This window comes from Zootoca vivipara, chromosome 7 (assembly GCF_963506605.1).
Source record: "Zootoca vivipara chromosome 7, rZooViv1.1, whole genome shotgun sequence".
NCBI classification, from domain to species: Eukaryota; Metazoa; Chordata; class Lepidosauria; order Squamata; family Lacertidae; genus Zootoca; species Zootoca vivipara.
Window position 1 is genome coordinate 50,766,823 of NC_083282.1, and position 21,265 is coordinate 50,788,087.

At 44.2% G+C, this 21,265-nt stretch overlaps 2 protein-coding genes across 2 annotated transcripts in view; one reads left to right on the plus strand and one right to left on the minus strand.

Moving 5' to 3' along the window:
* Nucleotides 1-8,471, plus strand: part of ITPR3 (inositol 1,4,5-trisphosphate receptor type 3) — a 116,814-nt gene extending 108,343 nt beyond the window's left edge. Inside the window, exons 53-58 of the mRNA XM_035124051.2 lie at nucleotides 1,429-1,533; nucleotides 2,231-2,355; nucleotides 2,882-3,047; nucleotides 3,935-4,095; nucleotides 4,593-4,754; nucleotides 6,122-8,471. Of these exons, the coding sequence (XP_034979942.2) occupies nucleotides 1,429-1,533; nucleotides 2,231-2,355; nucleotides 2,882-3,047; nucleotides 3,935-4,095; nucleotides 4,593-4,754; nucleotides 6,122-6,190 (788 nt within the window). The 3' untranslated portion in view covers nucleotides 6,191-8,471. The remainder of the gene's footprint in view (nucleotides 1-1,428; nucleotides 1,534-2,230; nucleotides 2,356-2,881; nucleotides 3,048-3,934; nucleotides 4,096-4,592; nucleotides 4,755-6,121) is intronic.
* Nucleotides 8,162-19,693, minus strand: LOC118089410 (ubiquinol-cytochrome-c reductase complex assembly factor 2). The gene is made up of 4 exons (XM_035124052.2): nucleotides 18,459-19,693; nucleotides 10,888-10,962; nucleotides 9,703-9,772; nucleotides 8,162-8,685 (listed from the first exon to the last, which is right to left on the minus strand). Exons 1-4 carry the CDS (start codon nucleotides 18,594-18,596, stop codon nucleotides 8,591-8,593), a joined length of 378 nt encoding a protein of 125 aa, XP_034979943.1. The 5' UTR covers nucleotides 18,597-19,693; the 3' UTR covers nucleotides 8,162-8,590.
* Between the last annotated feature and the right edge of the window lie 1,572 nt (nucleotides 19,694-21,265).

Below are 21,265 nucleotides of genomic sequence, written 5' to 3' on the forward strand. Positions count from 1 at the left end.
AAGTGTGTAGATTTCAGTGGGTTCAGATGCTTCACTTCAGGGGTTGCCAACATGGTATCTTTGGGCACCAGTGTACCCAAAAGGCACCTGCAGAAGGTCTCTGTAAATAATCTCCTCAAAACCTTCAATGCTTGACTTTGCTCTTCCTCCATCATTCTTGTTTTCACCTGATCAGCTTCTCCTAGACTGAACATGCTCCCCTGTCAGGCTTTTGGGAATTGGCTTCCTCCCCTCATGTCAGCAGATAAAAAGATCAAAGAAAGGAACGTCTTACCAGTTAGAAACTTTAATAATCACAGTGAGAGAACAAAGAACACATCTCCTAGAAATGGTGGTGCTCCCGATTAAGAATCCCTATTAATCTAAGTCACTCCTACGTCTTGTAATCTGAGCTTGTACCCTCTGCGCTTTCTGTTCTGAGACTTTCTGAGCTCTTCATGACTTTGGGGCGATCAGAGGAATGCTGTCCAAAGATTGTGAATCTGTTAACCCTCTCTCTTCCAGTGTTTCTTCTCCTAGCTGTTCCCCATCCAGTATTTCCCAGCTTCTGCCTTCTGATCTATGGCCCTCTGCAAACCACTGTTCCAAATCTGTACTGTCCTCCTGCTCCTGGGAAGATTCAGGGTCAGGGGTCGCTCCCGTTCCTCCTCAGTGCAGCCCTCCTCAGCATGGTCCCTGACACCCCTTAAACATGTCCACGCTTGTTTCATTGAATGCTTGGACTGGACACCCTCCTTCCCTCCTGTTCTGAAGAGATGCAAAGAGCTTCTATTGGTGTGTGAATTCAATGCTGGCTGATGTAGATGCATTTTTCCCCTCTTCTATTGACACAATCACTCCTAAGTGCTCTCTACAGCCATGGGGTATCTGGAAGGCTCCTTGGTTTACTGAGGAGCCCTGAGTGATGAAGCAGGCCAGACATCAGCTAGTGCAGGGAGTGCAAGTCCCGGCATGAATCTGACTGAATTGAGGTACAAGTACATAGCTGTTCATGCCACATGGCAGTGATGGGAGCAAAGATGGTGTATCTCTTGTGCATCCTCAGTGAATTGTGCAGCAGAGCTATTCAAAGTGGTTGGCCCAGAACAGTGTGGCGTTATTAACAGACCACTCAATGGTCTCCTGCAAGAGATTTGTGAATTAGTTTGAGGGTAAAATTAGTTGGCTCTGTGCTGAACACAGTGCCACCATTAGTTCGTGCTTGTTGGAGGTCCTTGGAGCACCATTCAAGTACAGCTTGTGGGAACGGTTAGTTTGAGGGTGTGGACAGGATGCTTGTGGTGGTGAGGCTATGTGCAACCTAGAACAAGAAGAACATGATGGGAGATACTTTTTGACATGGCTTCGGTCAAAGGAACAAAGGACTTTGTCATTGTTACGAATTGAAAGATGATGTTTTGACAATTCTGCTGCCTCCTGTCCTTCCAGGTACTCCTTTGGGGATGCAAGCTGACATGGACGCTTTTATGGAGACATGCAGTAGCGACAAAGTGAGCTGCTCTTCTGGTGTTGCTAAGCCCAAAGTGATAGAAGGTAGGTGGGGTGGCTGAAGCATCTTTCTCTAATTCAGATGCTTGTAGGAGTGAAGAGAAACTTTGCATATTTTATCTGGCACCTTGAGAGGGCAAATAGGATGAAATTGATCTGTGTCTCGGAAGTCAGCACAAGATGCTGTAAGATCTAATGTCCAAGTTAAGATGCAAAGTTACTTTGTTGGTACTTATCCACAGCATCTTACTGGGACTAGGAGCCACTCTATGTAAGTCAGTCAGGATGGTAGCCAACTAACTTATTTCTGCCACTTCAAGGATCTCTGCTTGCACAATGGAACTCTTCTCCTCTCTTATCCCCCTGTGTCCCCCTCAGGTCTGCTTCAGAGGACCAGGAGTATTCTCAGAGAAGATTTTGGGGGCAAACACGGGAGGAGAGGAATAGGGGAAATTTCATTTCACAAGTGGAGATCCTTGCACTGATGGAAAGAGTTGGATACTGCCCTAACAATATAATGCAGGGTGAATTTTAGAAACAAGCTGGGCTGTTGCCCGTGGCTATTGGAAATGTCTCTGCTATTTTCTTCCATCTTCAAAAAAAGGGAGGATGAGGCAGAACAGCCAGGAATTTTCTGCATATAGCCAATGAAGCAAAAAAATATGGATTTCAAAATACTGAAAGCTAATCATAGGTGCTCTGCTTGTGTTCCTGCTGAGTGCACTTTTTGCTTGCATTCCAGAAGCGGAGGAAGATAATTCAGAGCGTGCCTGCGACACATTGCTCATGTGCATAGTCACTGTCCTGAATCATGGCCTCAGAAATGGAGGTGGTGTGGGTGACATCCTCAGGAAGCCGTCCAAAGATGTGAGTTAATTTGGGGGCAACCCATGTTAGTCAATGCTGGCTAGGGGTCTAAACCAGCGCACCAAAGGGTGCCTGTGCCCTACTGAAATCAGTGCATACCATCGTGATGTGCATATTTGGATTTTTCCAATAGTTTGTCTATTGTGACATAGCGCAAGGGCACCTATGCTAAATACCAAATGCCGAACTCAACATTATATGGGGCAAATGAGGTCCCCAACCTGAGAGGTGTGATAGATCTTCTCACCTTGGTTTGCTACCTTCCCTTCTCACATTTCAGATGATCTTTTCTCACAATTTCACCTTTCGTCAGATCTTACAATTCCAACATTATGCACCCCTAACTCAATCAATCCTTCCAAATATTTTCTTCATTGATTACAAAAAAAGTCTATTGTAGCCACTGGCATGTTGGCAACTTGTCTGCCCATTTCTGGAGGGAAATGTTTGGCATTTTTCAGCAAAGCACCGGATCAGAGAAGCCATGCTTTCTTTTAATGGCTGTCCTTGTCTTTCTGTCCTAAAGGAGTCTCTCTTCCCTGCTCGAGTGATCTACGACCTCCTGTTCTTCTTCATTGTCATAATTATAGTCCTCAACCTCATATTTGGTGTCATCATCGACACCTTTGCAGATCTGAGGAGCGAGAAGCAGAAGAAAGAAGAAATCCTGAAGACGACATGTTTTATATGTGGTAATTGCCCAGAGAAACTATTTATCCAGGAAATATTCCCATATATTCAGCAAACATCCAACAAGATCATTACCTATCTGGTAGAGGAACTATCCCTGAAAGTAGAGGAACTATCTGGTAGAGGAACTATCCCTGAAAGTAAACTAAGTATTCGGGGGATGTTCTGCAGACCCCTACAGAAAGGGGAGTTAGGATTTGTGTGCTCATTTGACTGCAGCAGCTAAAACTGCCCACAATGCAAACATATGTTGTACTTCAGATATTCATTGGCCTGCATACAGGATCCAAAACACAGCAGAAATGTATCCATCTTAGTGCATTCAAATTTAAGTTTTCACAATTTTACTTTCAAAGCTAATTTTTATTGGCTTCTGATGGTCTATCCGTGGGTGCAAAATGGCAGAAGTGCAATATCACTTGAGATAATATGCATAATATCACATCTTTCCTATTTTACACAATTAACGGTGTTTAAATTTCAAGAGGTCTCTTGAAGTGGTTATAAACTACTCCATCCATCTTTTCTTTTAAGGCATGTTTTCAATTTTACAGAGACTTCTTTTAAGTGTCCAAAACAGGTACACTAATTTGAAATTTAACTGCTCAGCCGTGAACATTAGGCACTAGCCATTTTCTGCTCAAGACCTGCTAAAATTAGATTGGAAGAACCCCAAAGGCTTTCTCTTCCAGTTCCCTGCTGTGAATATGACCACCCATCCATTAGCACCCCACCGATCCAACTTATGCTGTTCATATTTCTGTCTGCTACAAGTGGAGGTCAGGTAGAGAAAAATGCTTGCAGAATCAGTCTCTTTAATGGGACTTATGGACGGGTGCAGCAGTTGCAAGATAACACAGCATTTTCCTTTTCTTCATTACTTCCTTAGGACTCGAAAGGGACAAGTTTGACAACAAGACTGTATCTTTTGAGGAGCACATTAAATTTGAACACAACATGTGGAATTACCTGTATTTCATTGTGCTGGTGCGAGTCAAAAACAAGACTGATTACACGGGGCCCGAGAGCTACGTAGCACAAATGATAAAGGTAAAGGCGATCAATACTCTTGCATGATGGGAAGAGTTTCACTTTGGAAAAATGCAGTTTTAGTGGACAGCCTCTGTGTGATGTATATAATCTCAAATAAAATCAGTTGCCCCAGGTTTACTTCCCTTCAGTTTTGCAATCTGGCCTCTGCCAGTGGCCAGATGTATCCGAGAGGATGTAACTTCAAGAATTGGTACCTGTACTGGCTTGTAAGCAAGGACTTTCTTGGTTTTTAATTTCTGTATAGTGCTTTTGAAGGGATGCTATTATTACACTGGGTGCCCTAGCTTTATTGCAGAATCGCTTCTCCATCAGTAGATGAATAACTCCTCTCTCTTGCTCAAACAGGCAGGACTTGGCACCAGAGTCTTTGTTCTTGACAGTTGAGTTAACCGCCCTCTCTTAGGTTCTGCCCTGTTTTGCGGTGCCAGGTTACTTTTGTTCTGATTACTTATTCCTTCCCTTAAAACTGTTGTTTCCTGCAACGACTGTTCCAGAACAAGAACCTGGACTGGTTCCCTCGGATGCGAGCCATGTCACTGGTCAGCAACGAAGGTGAAGGGGAGCAGAACGAGATCCGGTGTCTACAGGATAAACTGAATTCCACCATGAAATTGGTATCCCATCTCACATCACAGCTGAATGAGCTGAAGGAGCAGGTATGAGAAACTTTAAGAACAGGGGTCAGGGGTCCCCAAACTTACCCAGCTTCGGGCCGGTTCCTCCGGCGCTGATCGCGCGGTGGGCCGGAGGAATGCACTCCAATACGCATGCGCACTCGCTTTTTCTGGCGCGGCGCCGGAAATGGCTTCTGCGCATGTGCAGACGTCATTTCCGGTGCACTTCCGGGGCGGGGCGGCACCAGAAATAGCTTGTGCGCATGAGTATGGAGCGCATTCCTCCGGCCCACACATGCTATTTCTGGTGCCGCACCGCACCAATAAGAGCGGGCGGCGGTGGGGGTCAGCAGGGGCCACACAATTGGGGACCCTGGACTAAGGGAATGAATTAAAGAGAAGCAGTGCCTTTTTGGAACTTTGGGATGTCATAAAATTAGACCACATTTGCTAACCCTTCAACTAAATAATGCTCTTGGGGGGGGGGTGGATCCTGTTGTTTGAATGCAATTGCTCTTAGAAGAAGCACAGAGCAGCCCTGACAACATTCGTAGAAATACAAAAGTATCTTATTGCTTTGAATTTTGTGTGGGCTGTCCAGAGGGCATGGTTAATAACTGTCAAAATAAATAAATAAAACGTTAGGATTGCAAATCACAATGTGACAAATAGCTAGCCTTTGCCAGCCCTGAGATTCAAAGTATTTCTCTCATATATTCCAAGCACACAATCCAACTTGTAGCTATTGCCACCGTTATTCTTTTCAAATGCTGTTCTGCAGAGAACTTTTATTTGGTGGAAGCTAATAGCAGGTTGCCCAAAAAAGATTAAAAGTAGAGGATGCACTGTCCCAAACATACCATCTGCCTTAAATGATCTCCTTTTACAACAGGGGGTGGGGATCCTTGATGGGCCACATCTTCATCTCCCCCACCCAACAGGACCACCCATCTGTCATAGTTGGCCCACAGGCAAAGGGGGAGAGAGCAACTATGGATTGAATTCTCTGTGCATCAGCTGATGAATGGACAGCTTAATCCCCCCTGAAATTTTTAAGCACCCCCCAGTTGAAAGGCATTGCCATTCAAATAGTGTGTGCCTGCAGCGTCTTGTAATTAATCGGGGTGGGGCTTACTTGCCCCCCGCCCCAAATATTTTATTCAAGTTGGCACCCCTGGCCTGTGGCTGTTACCTCCCTCCCTGCTCTACAACATGTAGGTCAGGGAAGTGTGGGTACATTTCTACATGAGTGATGCGTTAGCTGAGTACACCCAACAAAAGACCTCACAAGCTTCAACTTGCAGAGGTTTGTGGCAGAGAACACTTGTAAATTTGATAAAATAATGGTGTTATGAATTCAACTGAAGAAATGAAAATCATCTTTTAAACACCCCGTTTTTATATTCCAGATGACAGAGCAAAGGAAGCGAAGGCAGCGGATGGGCTTTGTGGATGTCCAGAACAGTCTGAACCACTGAGACAGAAGAATTAACTTCACCAAGCTAAAAAACTACTTTACATATGCAGTTCCTGCAGAGGGTATTTGGTACTAAGTTGCCAGCACAGATCTCATCCATCAAAGAAAGCCGATTCATGTCACGATGATTCATATTTTGGCGTTCCGGCACCACCTTCTGTTCATCTCCAGTAGGGCTGATTGCATTTTATTCGAGAGAGAGAGAGACCTGAAGCTGACAACTAGTATGATTTGTTGCTTTCGTGCGGATTCATAGTTTACCATACATTTGGGAGCTTTGCTGCTCCTTATGATAGCTCTGTTGCTATAACATGGGTTATCTGTCTCCATGCACTACATTTTGATGGCTTCGCAGCCAGGTGCAAATAGGATTGACACTGTTACTAGCAAGTAGTAGTTGCTATATTTTAACTTATTTTAACAGAGTCCATGAAATTCAACATACATGGATCTCTCTTTACAAGCTTGTCATCTCACTTTTCCTGGAGTCACTGGCATTTTTCTTCATCTCTAGAATCCTATCTAACCCAAGAAGAAACTAAGAAAATCTACTATTAGCGTAACACTTCAACTGAAGATGAGTGGCAGACTCCACTGTTGAGAAATGCAATGGCATTTTGCACCATGGAGAGAAGAGACTTTTTATCAGCGTTAGCGGAAGATTGCATGTTCGTGCTGCACTGTGAAAAAGCAATCTCTCCCCCCCCTTTCCCACACAATAGGTTAGAAGACAGTACACACGTAGGCGTTAGCCTGCTTCTAGGGAGGTTAAAAGGTGGTATAACTGGATTATTTCAGTTGGCTAATGCAAGGTAGCAGTAATATTTCAACTATCATCAGAATGGACATTGAAGGGTCATTAGTTAGTGTACGAAAACAGGTTTGGGGAGAAGGATGGAGAGAAAAGAGAGTACATCATAAAGTCCTGAGATGTAAATTAACCACACTTCTTATGAGCCCTGCTATGCTGGCTGGGGCTGTTGTGAATTGAAGGGCACCACATTGTGAAAGTCTGTTTTAGAATTTCCCTAACCAACATACACTGCCCCAGAGCATTTCCCCAACCATTTAGAAGCATTGCAAGTTCGACTTCAACAGCCAGGCTACAACTCAAACTCAACTATAATATAAAACAGAGTACATTAGGTACAGGTTTGTCTAACTGTGAGGGTGGCCACTTGAGGGAGATGATTAGGGAGAGATTATGACAGTTTCTTGTTCCAGCCTGCATATACTTTTCCATTCCTTTCTGACCCAAGCAGGGTGTTCCTCAAGGGTACATTTTACAGTGCAGGTTGAAAGAGGGGGGGGGGGATTTCATTAATCAAGAATGCAGCTTTGCAATTTGTCTTGCTCTGGAATATTTTACAAATATTGTTTTAAGTTTTAATGTGATAACTTTTTTAAGTTAACACAAACAGAACCAAATAAAATAAAATGGAAGGGAGAAGGAATCATCTCTTGATATGCTTGTTGGTAAAGCTACAAACTTGTCGGACATTAATATGACTGAGCAGATTTTTAAAAGATTTGTTGGATTAGTTGGATTCTGCTTGATACTGAAGCTATTTAAGCAAATATTTCAGACATATCATTTTCGGTAGGTTTTCATGAAATGCTCTGACTAGCCCAACTAATCTTGCCACAAGATTCCAGGGTGTTCCTAGGCTCATTCTGGGGTGAATTCCATGTTTGCTCAGAATGCTGGAAGACCTACTGGCTCTTAACTGTTTTCTCATCCTAGATGAGAACAGATGTTGCTTGTATTGCAGGGGCAGAATATGGTGAACCATTTGTTTTTAGAAACTTGTCCACTATTACCCTTTTTCTTTTACAGCAAAAACTGGTATTCTTCAGAACAAATAGCTTGAAAACGAGTGCTCTACTGCAACAATTTTGCACCAACATATGGCAGTTGTGCCTTCCTTGACTAAGTGGTGGCATTTCAGTAAAACACACAAGACCACATATCTATATGCTATAGTGCCTGTATTTGTTTGGGAATCCTCAATTCTAAAAAAGCCATGAAATACAATTCAGTGATGTCCCAGCATACCAGCTGTGTTCAACAGCATATATCCTTTCCCTAAAGAACATGCAAAAACCTAGACATACCAAAGAGTGGCAACCACATCAATATATTTAAAGACTTTCTAACATCTTCCTATAAACCACTGTCATCAAGAGGGGCTTCCTTGTCCCATTCTAGAAAACTTCACCAATACTGAAGCATTTTTCCCTGAGATAGAAATGGTTCTGAGATGAGATGTCAAAACCAGATCTCTTTGCTTTAAAAAGTCTGACAGCACCCTAGGTAAGCAAACGAAACAAACAAACAAACCTCTGTTTCAAGGAGGCAAAATATAATGCTTTAGGGAAATTGGCTAGTGTCACAAAGTTATCATTTGGAATCTTCTTCAGGATTCTTGGCAGAAAATTTCTCACGTAACTTTGTCCATTTTCCTTTCTTTGCTTCTTCCATCTGCTTCAAGCTAGCTGCATTTAGAGGAAGTTGGAACAGACAAAAAATAATAGGGTTTTCATTATAAAAACAATTTTCTTTAAGAAGCTGCTTAAACAGTAACATGGTGATATATGCAAGTTTGCCATCATGTGTACATGTGACAGGAAGCCACAGCCAGTCCTAGTTCCCTGGCGCATGTGCCTGTGCAGTTCACATGCCTGAATACTCACATTAATCATGTCCAACCATTCCATTTAAAGTACACTCTAAAAACCATAAGGTGTGAAACGACCATTCGTTTCCATCTCAATAAGTTTATGTTTCGCTGCCCGGGGCAGACCTGCTCTCCTTAGTCAGAACAGTACATGTCGAGCCAGCAAAGACTAGCATTTTTAATGCACTGCAGCTAGAACATAAGACCGCTATTTAGCTTCAGGACACTTCAGAAATGTTTACATTTACTGTTCTATGAAGGCTGTTTGTCTCGATACAGTTAGCTTAGATAAATCATAGTATAATAGAAAACTCTTGATCTGTAAAAAGTGAAAGCAAGCAGAGAAAGCATCTTCTACACGGGTTAATTTAGACTGTTCTTTATCATATTTTTTTGTTCCCAAATGCACGAAGAATGGAAAGCAACAGTTGATTACTGATGTCTATTCTGGGAGTGACAGGGAGTCTTAATTTGAGGCTCATTAGCTCTGGGAACACACACTCCCTTCTTCAGAATTGTGTGTCTCAAATGCAGGGCAATTAAACGCTGAAAACCCCAATTCTGTACTGAAAGGATTGGAGGCAAAACAGGGCCAATGAGAAACAAGAGAGCAGTATTAGCATGGTCAGGTGGACATGGAAGTATTCAATAGTACAAATTGGTGCATTACAAGCAGCTTTTGCATAATGTTTTGCTCATGGGAAGGCTATTTATGGGAAGGAGGGAGGGAGGAAACTCCTGTGCGCAAAGCAGAGAGGATGTAAAGGGCAGCTGAATCATTTTAGCCAACCAGACACAGAACACTAAAGGGATAAAGTATAGTTTGCCCAAATACCTGTTGCAAGGACTAGCTTGCATTCTTCAACTGTCACCCCAGTAAAGCTTGTATCTTTCAAACGTGGATACTATGCAAACAAACAGAAAAAACATACAGTCATACCTCAGGTTACGGCCGCTTCAGGTTGTGTGTTTTCGGGTTGCGCACCATGCCGAATCCAGAAGTCCTGCAACGGGTTACTTTCGAGTTTCGGCGCTCGCGCATGCACAGAAACACTGAATCGCGACACGTGCGTGCGCAGATGCGGTGCTGCGGGTTGCGAACGTGCCTCCCGCATGGATCACATTCGCAACCCAAGTGTCCACTGTATAAATACAGCAGCCTCCCGCTTCCCCTGAGAACAATGTTCTTTTAATCTTTCTTCTCATAATGGCATCAAAATTGCATGCTGAAGTAAATTTGCTGAATGCTACAGCATGAACATGCTCACTGCTGTTTCAGCAATATATGCATTTCTGAAATAGCAGGGATGGCTAACGTGGTCCTCCAAATCATAGAATTGTAAAGTTGGAAGGGACCACAAGGGTCATCTAGTCCAACCCCGTGATAATTATCCCATTATCAGGGTTAATGCATGACTACAACTCCCATCAACCCCAGCAAGCATAGCCAGTAGCAAAAGATTGGGGCAATTGTAGTCTTAACACTAGGAGAGCCACAGGTTTGCCACTCCAATTTACACAGTAAAAGGTGAACTGGCTTGCTCAAGAAAAAGCAAAGACCCTGTGGTAGACAATATGGTGCCCTATGGATGTTATTGGATTTCAACTCCCATTAACCCTGATAATGGGATAATTATCAGGGGGTTGGACTAGATGACCCTTGTGGTCCCTTCCAACTTTACAATTCTATGATTTTATTGGACATGCTGGCTAGGGCTGATGGGAGCTGGAGTCAAACAACATCTAGATCAGGCATCCCCAAACTGCGGCCCTCCAGATGTTTTGGCCTACAACTCCCATGATCCCTAGCCAACAGGACCAGTGGTCGGGGAAGATGGGAATTGTAGTTCAAAACATCTGGAGGGCCGAAGTTTGGGGATGCCTGATCTAGAAGGCGCCATGTTGGCTTCCCCTGTTAAAGATAAATAATAAAGGTCTTAGCATCAAGATTACAAAACACAACCCAGAGGCAGCTGTCAGATTCTAACACTGGGTACCAGGCCACAGTGATAGGACTTACCTTGTTTTTATAGTAATTGGTATGGATTTTGGCTAAACTCTCAAACATTTCATCGCAGGTCACTGGATCAGAAATCTGCAAGAGTACAAAAGTACAGTGAAATTATTCCTAGAGTGTAAACAACACTTCCATTGAACAGAAATTTTATATTACCAGTTTTTTAGACATTGCATTTTAAAATGCAAACTAGTTTTGTTCTTCATATCTATTCTAACAGAGTCACTGAGCTAAAATACAATCAGAAGTCCATCCTTGAGGAAAAACCTATCTAAGCTTCAGCTCTTTCACATATCAACCCAAAAGTCCTGAGTATACTGTGAGCAAATGAAGCTGTCTGTTGAGAGAAGGTGGCATTTTCTTACTTACTCAAAAATGACAAAACCCAAATCCCATGTCAATGGCAAATTCTAAACCCAGGCCCTGCCACCATTCAGTCTCACTTACTGTATTTCCTTTGAACCCTGCTTACCAATATTCCATAACTGTGGGGTACAAGGCATGGTACAAAGCCAGTCAGATACAGATAATTAACAAAGATAATTACATTTATTTATTATAAGATTATCAAGTGCAAAGGTTTTTCTGGTTACTTCAACAATGGCGCTTAATCTTTAGATTATACTTTTTAAACTTCTTACTGTCACTTTAAATACAAATAGCTTATATCCAGCTAAGATAGCTTTAAAGGAACAGTAAATTGGATAGTTCAGTTGGTAGAGCAAGAGACTCTTAATCTCAGGGTTGTGGGTTCAAGACCCACATTGGGCAAAAAAGATTCTTGCACTGCAGGGGGGTTAGACTGGAAGACCCTTGTGGTCCCTTCCAACTCTAGAGCTCTATGATTAAAGCCCTTTAGCCAAGTTGTTTTTGTATTCTCTACACCCCAGTTAAGCCTCACCAACACTATAACTGAGGACTGTTGGAAGCCTCTTCTTCCAACCCTTTACTGACCTGTTGAAGAGATTTGTTTTGCTGCATTGCCCTGGAAATCTGCCCTCTCCTGCCAGTCACCAGAGACCAACATTCAGGTTCTCCCCTTTCTTCCTCAGCCTAAGCCAAGGGATTCAGCTACCCACAGCAAGTTATCAGCCAACAAGGCATTCCACCTCTCCCTCATGTCTTCCTTCTTCCCTGACCCCCTTCCTCTGCTGTCACTGACCACCCTTAACTCCAAGTCTCCAGCCCACTGCAATTTCCAGTTAACTAACTGCTGACCAGCACCCAGCCATTTATATATCTATATACACACACAATATTGCACACATTTATTCTGACCACTCAAGCCCCGATCCATCCAATCCCACTGTCTAACTGAAAATTCCAAGCTTGCACACAACAAACAAAATATGCACAATCAATCTCCCTCCCTCCCGAATACTAAGGATTCTCTCTCGGCTGTCAGTTAAGGCCCCATGCAACAGTTAAAACTAGTTTTCACCAGACCAGACAGAAAACTTCCTACATCGAATACATTACAATGCAAAGTACAATACGAGTGTCAGAACACATTACACAATACCCATTACAACTTAATTCAAATAAACAGGATTTCTTCACACTGCGTTACACTGATGTGCTGCAAAGAAGTGTTTGCAGAATAAACAGCTCCAAAATATGCCAAACAGATCAACAAACATGAGCAAACCTCTTCACAGAGGGGAAAAAATGCATTCAATCCAAGATACTGTCAATAACTGTGGCCCAGATGTACTAGATAAGAGGACAAAGCACACTACAAGGTCATGTGGAAGGTAACTATCATATTCATTTCTAAGTTTTATTATATTGTACTTGGTCTTCTCAGACAGAAAAAAATGATGCATAAATATATGTTTTTAATGAGAGATGGGTGGGATGTGACAAACTACAAGAATGATATCTAGTCATGTAATGACCAAACGGCATCTTGGAAAGCAATAATCGGCTGCATGAATTATGCAAGTCAGAATAATATGACGTTTCTTTTCTTCCACAGCCCAAGATATTGGCCAGTGTTCAAATCAGAAAAATGGGGCAGGCCGCTTGTATAATATTGAGTTTTACATATTTTTGTATTCACACTGAAAAACCCTGATAGTGTTGCAGCTATCATGTGGAAAGCAGAAATAGCTTTTCAAAAAAGAAAAAATGCCCCAGCACATCTCATTACACATGAATAAAACAGACATTAGACTTACAAAGTACCTTTATATCTCCGACTCTGCTCTTTATGCATCCCTCCTGCTATTTGGCAAAAAATAATAATCTCTTTACTATATAAAGTATTTTATACATACAAATTGATATCAGCGCTGCAAGCATCAATTTAATTTTTTCAAAACCGATGCCAGTTTTGGAAAATTAAGGTAGGAATCAGCTGCTCTGAGCACAAAAAAAGTGGGAAAGCATGTTCTGAAATGCATGCAGAAGACAAAAGTAACAGAACAGTCCTGCTCTGAGGATGCTCAGAAGATAGTGACTCTTACAAATGAGTGTCTGCCATAGATTTACTTCATTAATATTTGCAAAGTATGCATTCTTCTTCCATGGAGACCATTATGTGGTGATGTACTATCTCAATGCATACATACATTGATGTCCCAGGCATTAAGAATTGACTCCAAAACATTTTAAGTGCTGAACAAATCATGACTTGAAATCAAGAAAAGCTCAAAGCCATAGAAATGGTCTCTTATCACTTAAGTACTGGTAACCTGGAAAAGCCGATATATCCCGCAAACAATGTGAACCTGGTTTTAAACCGGCATCAACCTGGAGGGTTGGGGAACCTAACAATTTTTGGCACTTGACTGCAGCACAGAAAGAGGGCTATCAGTTCAGCTAAGAGACCAGCTGCCATTTGGCACGTTCCTTCCCTGAATTGTTTCCAATGAAACTGATTGTTATAAAAACTACCTAACTTTAAGAACTGGTCCCTGAGTTTCTTTATTTTTCTCTTCCTTTCCTTCCCCTTTTTTGTTTTTGTGTTGTGTCTTTTAGATTGTAACCTTGTGGGCTCAGACTGTCTTTGTTTTACTCTGTATATAGCCTTTGGGTAAAGTAAAAGGTAAAGGGACCCTTGACCATTAGGTCCAGTCGTGACCAACTCTGGGGTTGCGCGCTCATCTCACATTATTGGCCGAGGGAGCCGGCGTATAGCTTCCAGGTCATGTGGCCAGCATGACAAAACCACTTCTGGCAAACCAGAGCAGCACATGGAAACGCCGTTTACCTTCCCGCTGTAGTGGTTCCTATTTATCTACTTGCATTTTGACGTGCTTTCGAACTGCTAGGTTGGCAGGAGCTGGGACCAAGCAAGGGAGCTCACCCCGTCGCGGGGATTCGAACCACCGACCTTCCAATTGGCAAGCCCTAGGCTCAGTGATTTAACCCACAGCGCCACCTGGCTCAGACTGTCTTTGTTTTACTCTGTATATAGCCTTTGGGTGCATTAAGTCAAATCCAGATACCTACTATTCATTTCATCTGGCCCTAACTTCAAGATCCTCACTGCACCAAGGTTCACATCATATACTAAATTTTTGAAAATGAACTTCCATGTAAGAATTAATATTATACCCATTTGTAGAGCACTGTGATGATAATACACATAAGAGTATATTGTACTGGAGTCAGTCAAAAGAGGGGATTTCAACATGTGCATCTCTTTTCACCACTGCATGTTGAAATGTACTTGCCAAAATTCTCTCTTATACTGGTATTTGCTATTCAAGCCACAGCCATGTGATTGTTTCTTGAGAGCTAGGGATGGGTCTTTTGAAAAATTGTGCTATAATCCAGAGAAAAACAGAGTCTATGGACATTACCCAGCAGTCATAGTAAGTGGCTTGGGGAGTAGTGAATTTATCTAAGTATTTTTATACGGCACTTCAATCATTTACTCCTGCATAGAACAGTTTATCAGAGCATTTCATGCAACTGATATCATAATTACATTTATATCCTTCCTTGCCACATGTTGCAGTGGAGATCAATCCCACTTTACATAGGAAGAAACATGAAGAACTTTCAAACTTGCCACCCCATTTCCAATGCAATCTTCTCATTTTGAATGGTCAAAAACCCACACAGTGAAGCAACCTGCACATTAAAGCTATATAACTCAATCCTCGCTCCTGCTGGCTAGTACTGCATCCAGAGCTCTGGTACGAACAGTGACTGAGGTGGAGGGGGAAGTACAATTGCTACATACAATTGGATTGGGCCTGATGCTGTTGCACAGCAGCAGTGAGATTGGCTCAAGCCCAGGAATACCCCATGTGGGGATCTTCCGCACTGTTACTGGATATCCCATCAATGGCACTCCTGCCCATTTAGCTTAGTTTTCCCAGCCCACTGCAAGTGGGGTATAGATTGCTCTGCCCCTTGGCACCAAGTCCCAGTAAACAAAGAGTGAGGTCTCAAACAATATATCTACCGGTATCTATATATATAAAACAGGGACCCAGGTGGCGCTGTGGTTAAACCACTGAGCCTAGGGCTTGCTGATCAGAAGGTTGGCGGTTCGAATCCCTGTGACGGGGTGAGCTCCCGTTGCTTGGTCCCAGCTCCTGCCAACCTAGCAGTTCGAAAGCACGTCAAAATGCAAGTAGATAAATAGGAACCGCTACAGCGGGAAGGTAAACGGCGTTTCCATGTGCTGCTCTGGTTTGCCAGAAGCGGCTTTGTCATGCTGGCCACATGACCTGGAAGCTATACGCCGGCTCCCTCGGCCAATAATGCGAGATGAGCGCGCAACCCCAGAGTCAGTCACGACTGGACCTAATGGTCAGGGGTCCCTTTAGCTTTACCTTTATATATATAAAAATGTAAAAATCATGAAAGTGTGGGTTCTACTTTTCTCCGTAACCGCTTGACCGATCGTCCTGAAATTTTGACACAACAATCCAGGCCACTCCCCGAGTGTTGTTAGGAAAAAAAACCCACACATCTCACACCTCCGCAGGTACAAGCCTCTTTTTCAACAAAGTAAAACAGCGCCCTCAAGTGGATTTCCTCCCACAGTACACAGTTCCTGTGAAATCTACACCACACCCACAAACCCCGCCTCCACCACCAGATCCACCACTCACATCCATCCATCCAGCAGGTGTTGAAGACCTCAGCAGAGACACACGACATGAACAGGCCTTTTGCAGCAGCAGGGCCCTAACCAACTTAAAACGGGCCTTTTGCAGCAGCAAGGCCCAAACAACTGAAAACAGGCCTTTTGCAGCAACAAGGCCCAACATTGCCAAGTGGAGGTAGGGGCCTGCCTGGAGGGGATGGGGGGCCGAATAGGGGGCAGGGATAGGTAATGGGTCAGAACAGGGGGGGGGCGGGACACACAGGGATGAAACCTACCCTCTCCACAGTATCTCGCTTCGGCTCAGGGGGACCTGAAGGGGGGCTATTACCCTCCATTTCACAGACTAACGCACAGCAACGCGTGCAGGGCCAGCTAGTATATATATAAATGTAGGCATTGTGCACACAGATGAAACAGTCTTTCTCCATAACCGCTGAACCATAATGTAACAAATTTGGCCACAACGTACCTTGCCCATCAGGGAGGGATCTGGCATAAATCCCCCCCCAAAAAAAAACTACACCTGCCACACCTAAAATAATGATTAAACACAAAAAAGTGGCGCCCAAATTAGACATCACCACCAGAAGCTCTGAAGACTCCAGCAGCATCCAAAAGCTGCGCCGCCAGATGACATCACTAAGTTCCACAGCAACCAACTGAAAACAGTCCTTTTGCAGCAACAAGGCCCAGATTTTTCAATAGGCCGCAGCATTGCCAAGCAGGGAAAAACAAACAGAATAGGGCCTTTCACAATGGGGGGGGCACAGGGATGAGGCACAACAAAGGGAGGGGAAAACACATACCCATGTGGGGGAGGGAGGACCCTGAGTCAGCCAAAGCAGTGGGAGGTGAGTTGGGACAGGGAAAACTGAGTAGGCCGACCACCAAAACGGCCATTCCACCTCCAAAGCCCAAGCCCAAAGCCTCTCCCGGCCAGCTGCATTGATAAATGCCTGGCAGCATTAGGCAGTCGTTCATCATTTCCCCTAACACACACTTGGGGGCACGGGGAGGGGTTTTTGCTTTTTAATTTAGTGGGCGTTGTGTCACATGCGAGGCTACTACAGCCATTTTAAGTAAGGGCAGTCGTGCCCCTTTTAACGTAGGCTTTATACTATGACTGATTGCCAGCCTCTGCGTCTTTAAAAAAACAACAACCATACACTTTCTCTCCCCAGTTTAAGACCTCGGATATTTGCAGTGGCCAATTCTCTCCCCCCCCCCCGCCAATTTACAGTCCCCTACCTTCCCCTTGCCACTTCCTGGGTTTTTTATGGACCCGAACAGCTCGGGCGCTTCAGAACGCGCCTTCTGTTGCTATGGGGCTGTGGGGCTTCGCTATTTGATTCCCCTCCCCCCGGTTGGGATTTTTAAAGTAGTTCTCTGGGTCCCGGGGTGCATCATCACCCCTGATCCTTTTCTTTGCCCAAATGGACATCTCCGCACCTTCCTCAACACCAAATACTCCTCAATTATACCCACAATAAAAACCATAAAAACTAAAAAATTAAAAACAACACATTAAAAAAACCGATATACCGATGTAGAGCTGTCTTCCCCTTGTCCCTGGTGTAGATCTTCACCCCCCCCCCTTCTTCCCTGGCCTGGAATGTGTGGGCAGCACTTTAATGGTTTGCCTCAGGTGCTAAAATGTCTTGGGCTGGCCCTGAGCACAGGTGTGACTCACCCTAGGGCCTGCTTGATTCAGGCTACAATCCTGTGCACGATTACCTGGGGAGTAAGCCTCAATGCAGACACAGAACTAAGTCGTACCCTGGAAGTCGATTGCCTTGGCACTCGTACGTTTTGGCTCCCGAACGCCGCAAACTCGGAAGTGTTCCGGATTGCAAACGTTCTTTGGAAGTCGAACGTCCAACGCGGCTTCCAATTAGCTGCAGGAGCTTCCTGCTGCCAATAGGAAGCCGTGATTTGGTTTCCGAACGTTTGGGAAGTTGAACGAACTTCTGGAACCGATTCTGTTTGGCTTCCAAAGTATGACTATATTTGGGAATAAGGCCTGTGCCATCTCTTCAACATTTCACTATGCACACATCACATGCACAGGCACAAACACACATGGGTTGCTACCCGTCCTGTATAATATAGGACTGTCCCATATTTCATGCAAAATGCAGCTACACCCTGTATTTGAGCTCCCCCCCCCCCAAGATAGGGATCCTCTCCAAATGCACTTGTTGGAAAGGCTGCGCAAAAGGTCATGTACTTGAGCTCGGGGTAGCCAAGCACAGACAGATTTACAAATTCAAGGGTATGTGTGCACGTTCCAGAGGGGCCATCCTGTTCGTTTGAAATAGACTGTAATGGTTTGAAGTCACTTCAGCACCAGATGAAAAAAACAAACCGCCCTGTATTTTACCAGAACAATGGTGGCCACTCTAAACACGCCACATAAATGTGGATTAAATAATGCGGAGACCACCAGCTGCCCGGGACGCCGACCTTCCTCCCCCTCCCCCTCCGGGCGTTGCCCCCGCCCCACCTGCGTGTTCTCTCCCTCGCGGAAGGCCTGCGCCACCCTCTGCCGAAGGAAAGTGCCCAAGTCCCGCCCGCGCTTGGTCTCCTCCACGGGCCACTCCTCGCAGAGCTTCAAGAAGCGCCGGTACCGCGTCAGCGCCATCTTGGCAGAGGCCTGCGCGACACCATTGGAGCGTGGCTCACGTGGTCCGGGCTATGCTAATCCCGTTATTAGCATACCGGAGGCGGGGCGATTGGCTCCTCCTGCTCCCTCGTTCCAATCTGGTTACAGATGGAACCTGCGCAGATGGAACGCGAGAGCGGCCCAGACCCGCGGGATCGCAGAGATAAGAAAAATGAGAGAGGTGCTTCTCTTTTTCAGGATGACAACATTCCGGGTTTACATTGGCGAAATGGATCGCGGTTCATGGAAATGAACGAAGAAATCTGGGATACGGTAGCCTTAGCTGTGATTGAGCAGCTGGGTCGTGCCCGCCGAAAACTAAGAGTTAGCGGCAAAGGGACTTCACGCTCCTCCTCCTCCTGACTCGGGACTAATTGAGCATTTGAAAAGTAGCTCTGCCAATGCAAATTCCAAATGCCGACCATCCTTTCCCGAAGTTGGAAAATGTGTGGCTGAGACCAGCGCTTTATGACAGCTCTGCAGGGTTGCAGTTTGAGGTTCGGTCTGAGACTTGCTTGGATTTTGAGGAGGAAAGGAAAAGAAAAGAGAAAGATTCACGCAAAACACCCCAAATTGCAGCCAAAGTCGATCTCCCTAAATTCCTCCAGTAGCATACAGAAGCTTGCCTGCAGACACTTTGCATTTATAAATGTTCAGAAACTAACTGCATTCGTTTGTCAGAATAAGAAACAAGTCCCGAATTACAAAGAGCACGAATCCTATCTTTGCTGCTATCTTTTGAAAATTATTTGGCCGCCCAAATGACAGCTACGGTAAAATTCAGAATTTCTCTATAGGTTTCTGTGGGTTTGCGCAAGGGGTGCGGGGGCGGAGTCCATACAAACCAGAAATCTGGCAACATGTTACATTGTTATTTTTTCATATCTCTATGAAGATTCGTTGGATTGGGAAGACTTTAGTAATGGAGCTCATTCTTCGGTATTTGCCGGTGCACCCGTGTTGGGAGTGGAGAGGAATTGGTAGCGCTGTGGGTTAAACCACAGAGCCTAGGGCTTGCCGATCAGAAGGTCGGCGGTTCGAATCCCCGTGAAGGGGTGAGCTCCCGTTGCTTGGTCCCAGCTCCTGCCAACCTACCGGTAGCAGTTCAAAAGCACATCAAAATGCAAGTAGATAATCTGATAAATAGGTAGAAGACTACCGCTACAGCGGGAAGGTAAACGGCGTTTCCGTGTGCTGCTCTGATTCGCCAGAAACGGCATTGTCATGCTGGTCACATGACCTGGAAGCTGTACGCCGGCTCCCTCAGCCAATAACACGAGATGAGCGCTGCAACCCCAGAGCCGGTCACGACTGGACCTAATGGTCAGGGGTCCCTTTACCCGTGTTGGGAGTGGAGAGTGATTGGTAGGGGCGTCATCTTATGCAAAGCAGCAAAGGCGAGACGCTTGAGTTTGATTCACACATGATTTCTCCCAAAGAATTCTGGGAATTGTGGTTTATTCTTCACAGAGCAACAATTCCAAGTACCCTTATTAAACTCAAATTCCCAGGATTCTTTGGGGAAAGCCACTTGCTTTACATGGCTAGTTGGATGTGATCTTTTTATTAGTCTTTCCGAAGCAAGTTCAGCACTGCAGCTATGCTGTACCATCCTATTCATGCTTACTCCAAAGTAAGAATTCATTGGGATTTACTGTGAAGTAAATGTTGACAAAATTGCAGCCTTAATCTGCACATCCACAGATAATTTTTAGGCTTTTCTTTCCAAGATGCAATCATATGGTTAACACAGAAGGGCTAGTTGGATAGCCCACAATATGTAAAATGCACAGTTGTCTGAAACTTGGCAGAAAATGAACTACATTTGCATCTGATGATGTGGGCTCAAATCCATGAAACTTCATGCCATAATAAAATGTGTTAGGATGGTATCTGGTGGTCACAGTAGACCCATTAAGATCAATATATATAACTTGGCTAACTAAAGTCCATGGATTTCAGTGGGTTTTCTCTGCAAATAAAACATTTTAAATGTGTTGTAAGTGCAATATACAGGTGTGACACTAGATGGCAACACCGAGCTATGCAAAAGTCAATTTATTTTTCAAAATGTTTTTTTTAAAAAAGCATTTTCACAGCATTTTTTTTTATATGTATGCAGAGTCCATATGACTGCTCTGAGTACTACTTTGCCAGATGAGACCTGTAGCTTTTAAGTCTCCACAAGACTCTTGGTTGTTTTTGCAGCAACAAAAATGGCTATCCCTCTGGAAGCTTCGATTTGCATTAATTACTTTTTGAAGGGTGTGGGGAAGAGTGATTCTTTTTTCTTTTTCTTTTTAAGTGTAACAAGGATTTGAATTCTATGAGCAGCACAAATGAAGACAACAGCTATTTGTGCCTGGAGACTTTGACAGCTCAAATGATTCTGCTCCGGATGCTTGCTGTCATTTGCATGTTAGCAATATTTGGTATTGTGAACTACTTCTTTTAGCAATTTCCTGAAGCTGGGTAGCAGTCTAAGCGGAGCATGTACTTGGCCTAATGATTTACTCTTCCTGTCACAATCTGCGGCTATTCGCAAGCCACAGGCAACACATGGGCAGCAAAAGGATTTCCCTGGAGGCCTGAAATTTAAACAAGGGGAAACGATGATTTTTATAGCAATTATGCAAATGCCAACAGAT

Bases quoted from the DNA above. Each gene is read 5' to 3' on its own strand.
- LOC118089410 (XM_035124052.2), bottom strand. From the start codon at position 18,596: ATGGCGCTGACGCGGTACCGGCGCTTCTTGAAGCTCTGCGAGGAGTGG. The intron at 10,963-18,458 runs GTGGGGCGGGGG...GTACTCTTGCAG, and splicing joins GCGAGGGAGAGAACACGCAG to ATTTCTGATCCAGTGACCTG. The intron at 9,773-10,887 runs GTAAGTCCTATC...TTGTTTGCATAG, and splicing joins CCAATTACTATAAAAACAAG to TATCCACGTTTGAAAGATAC.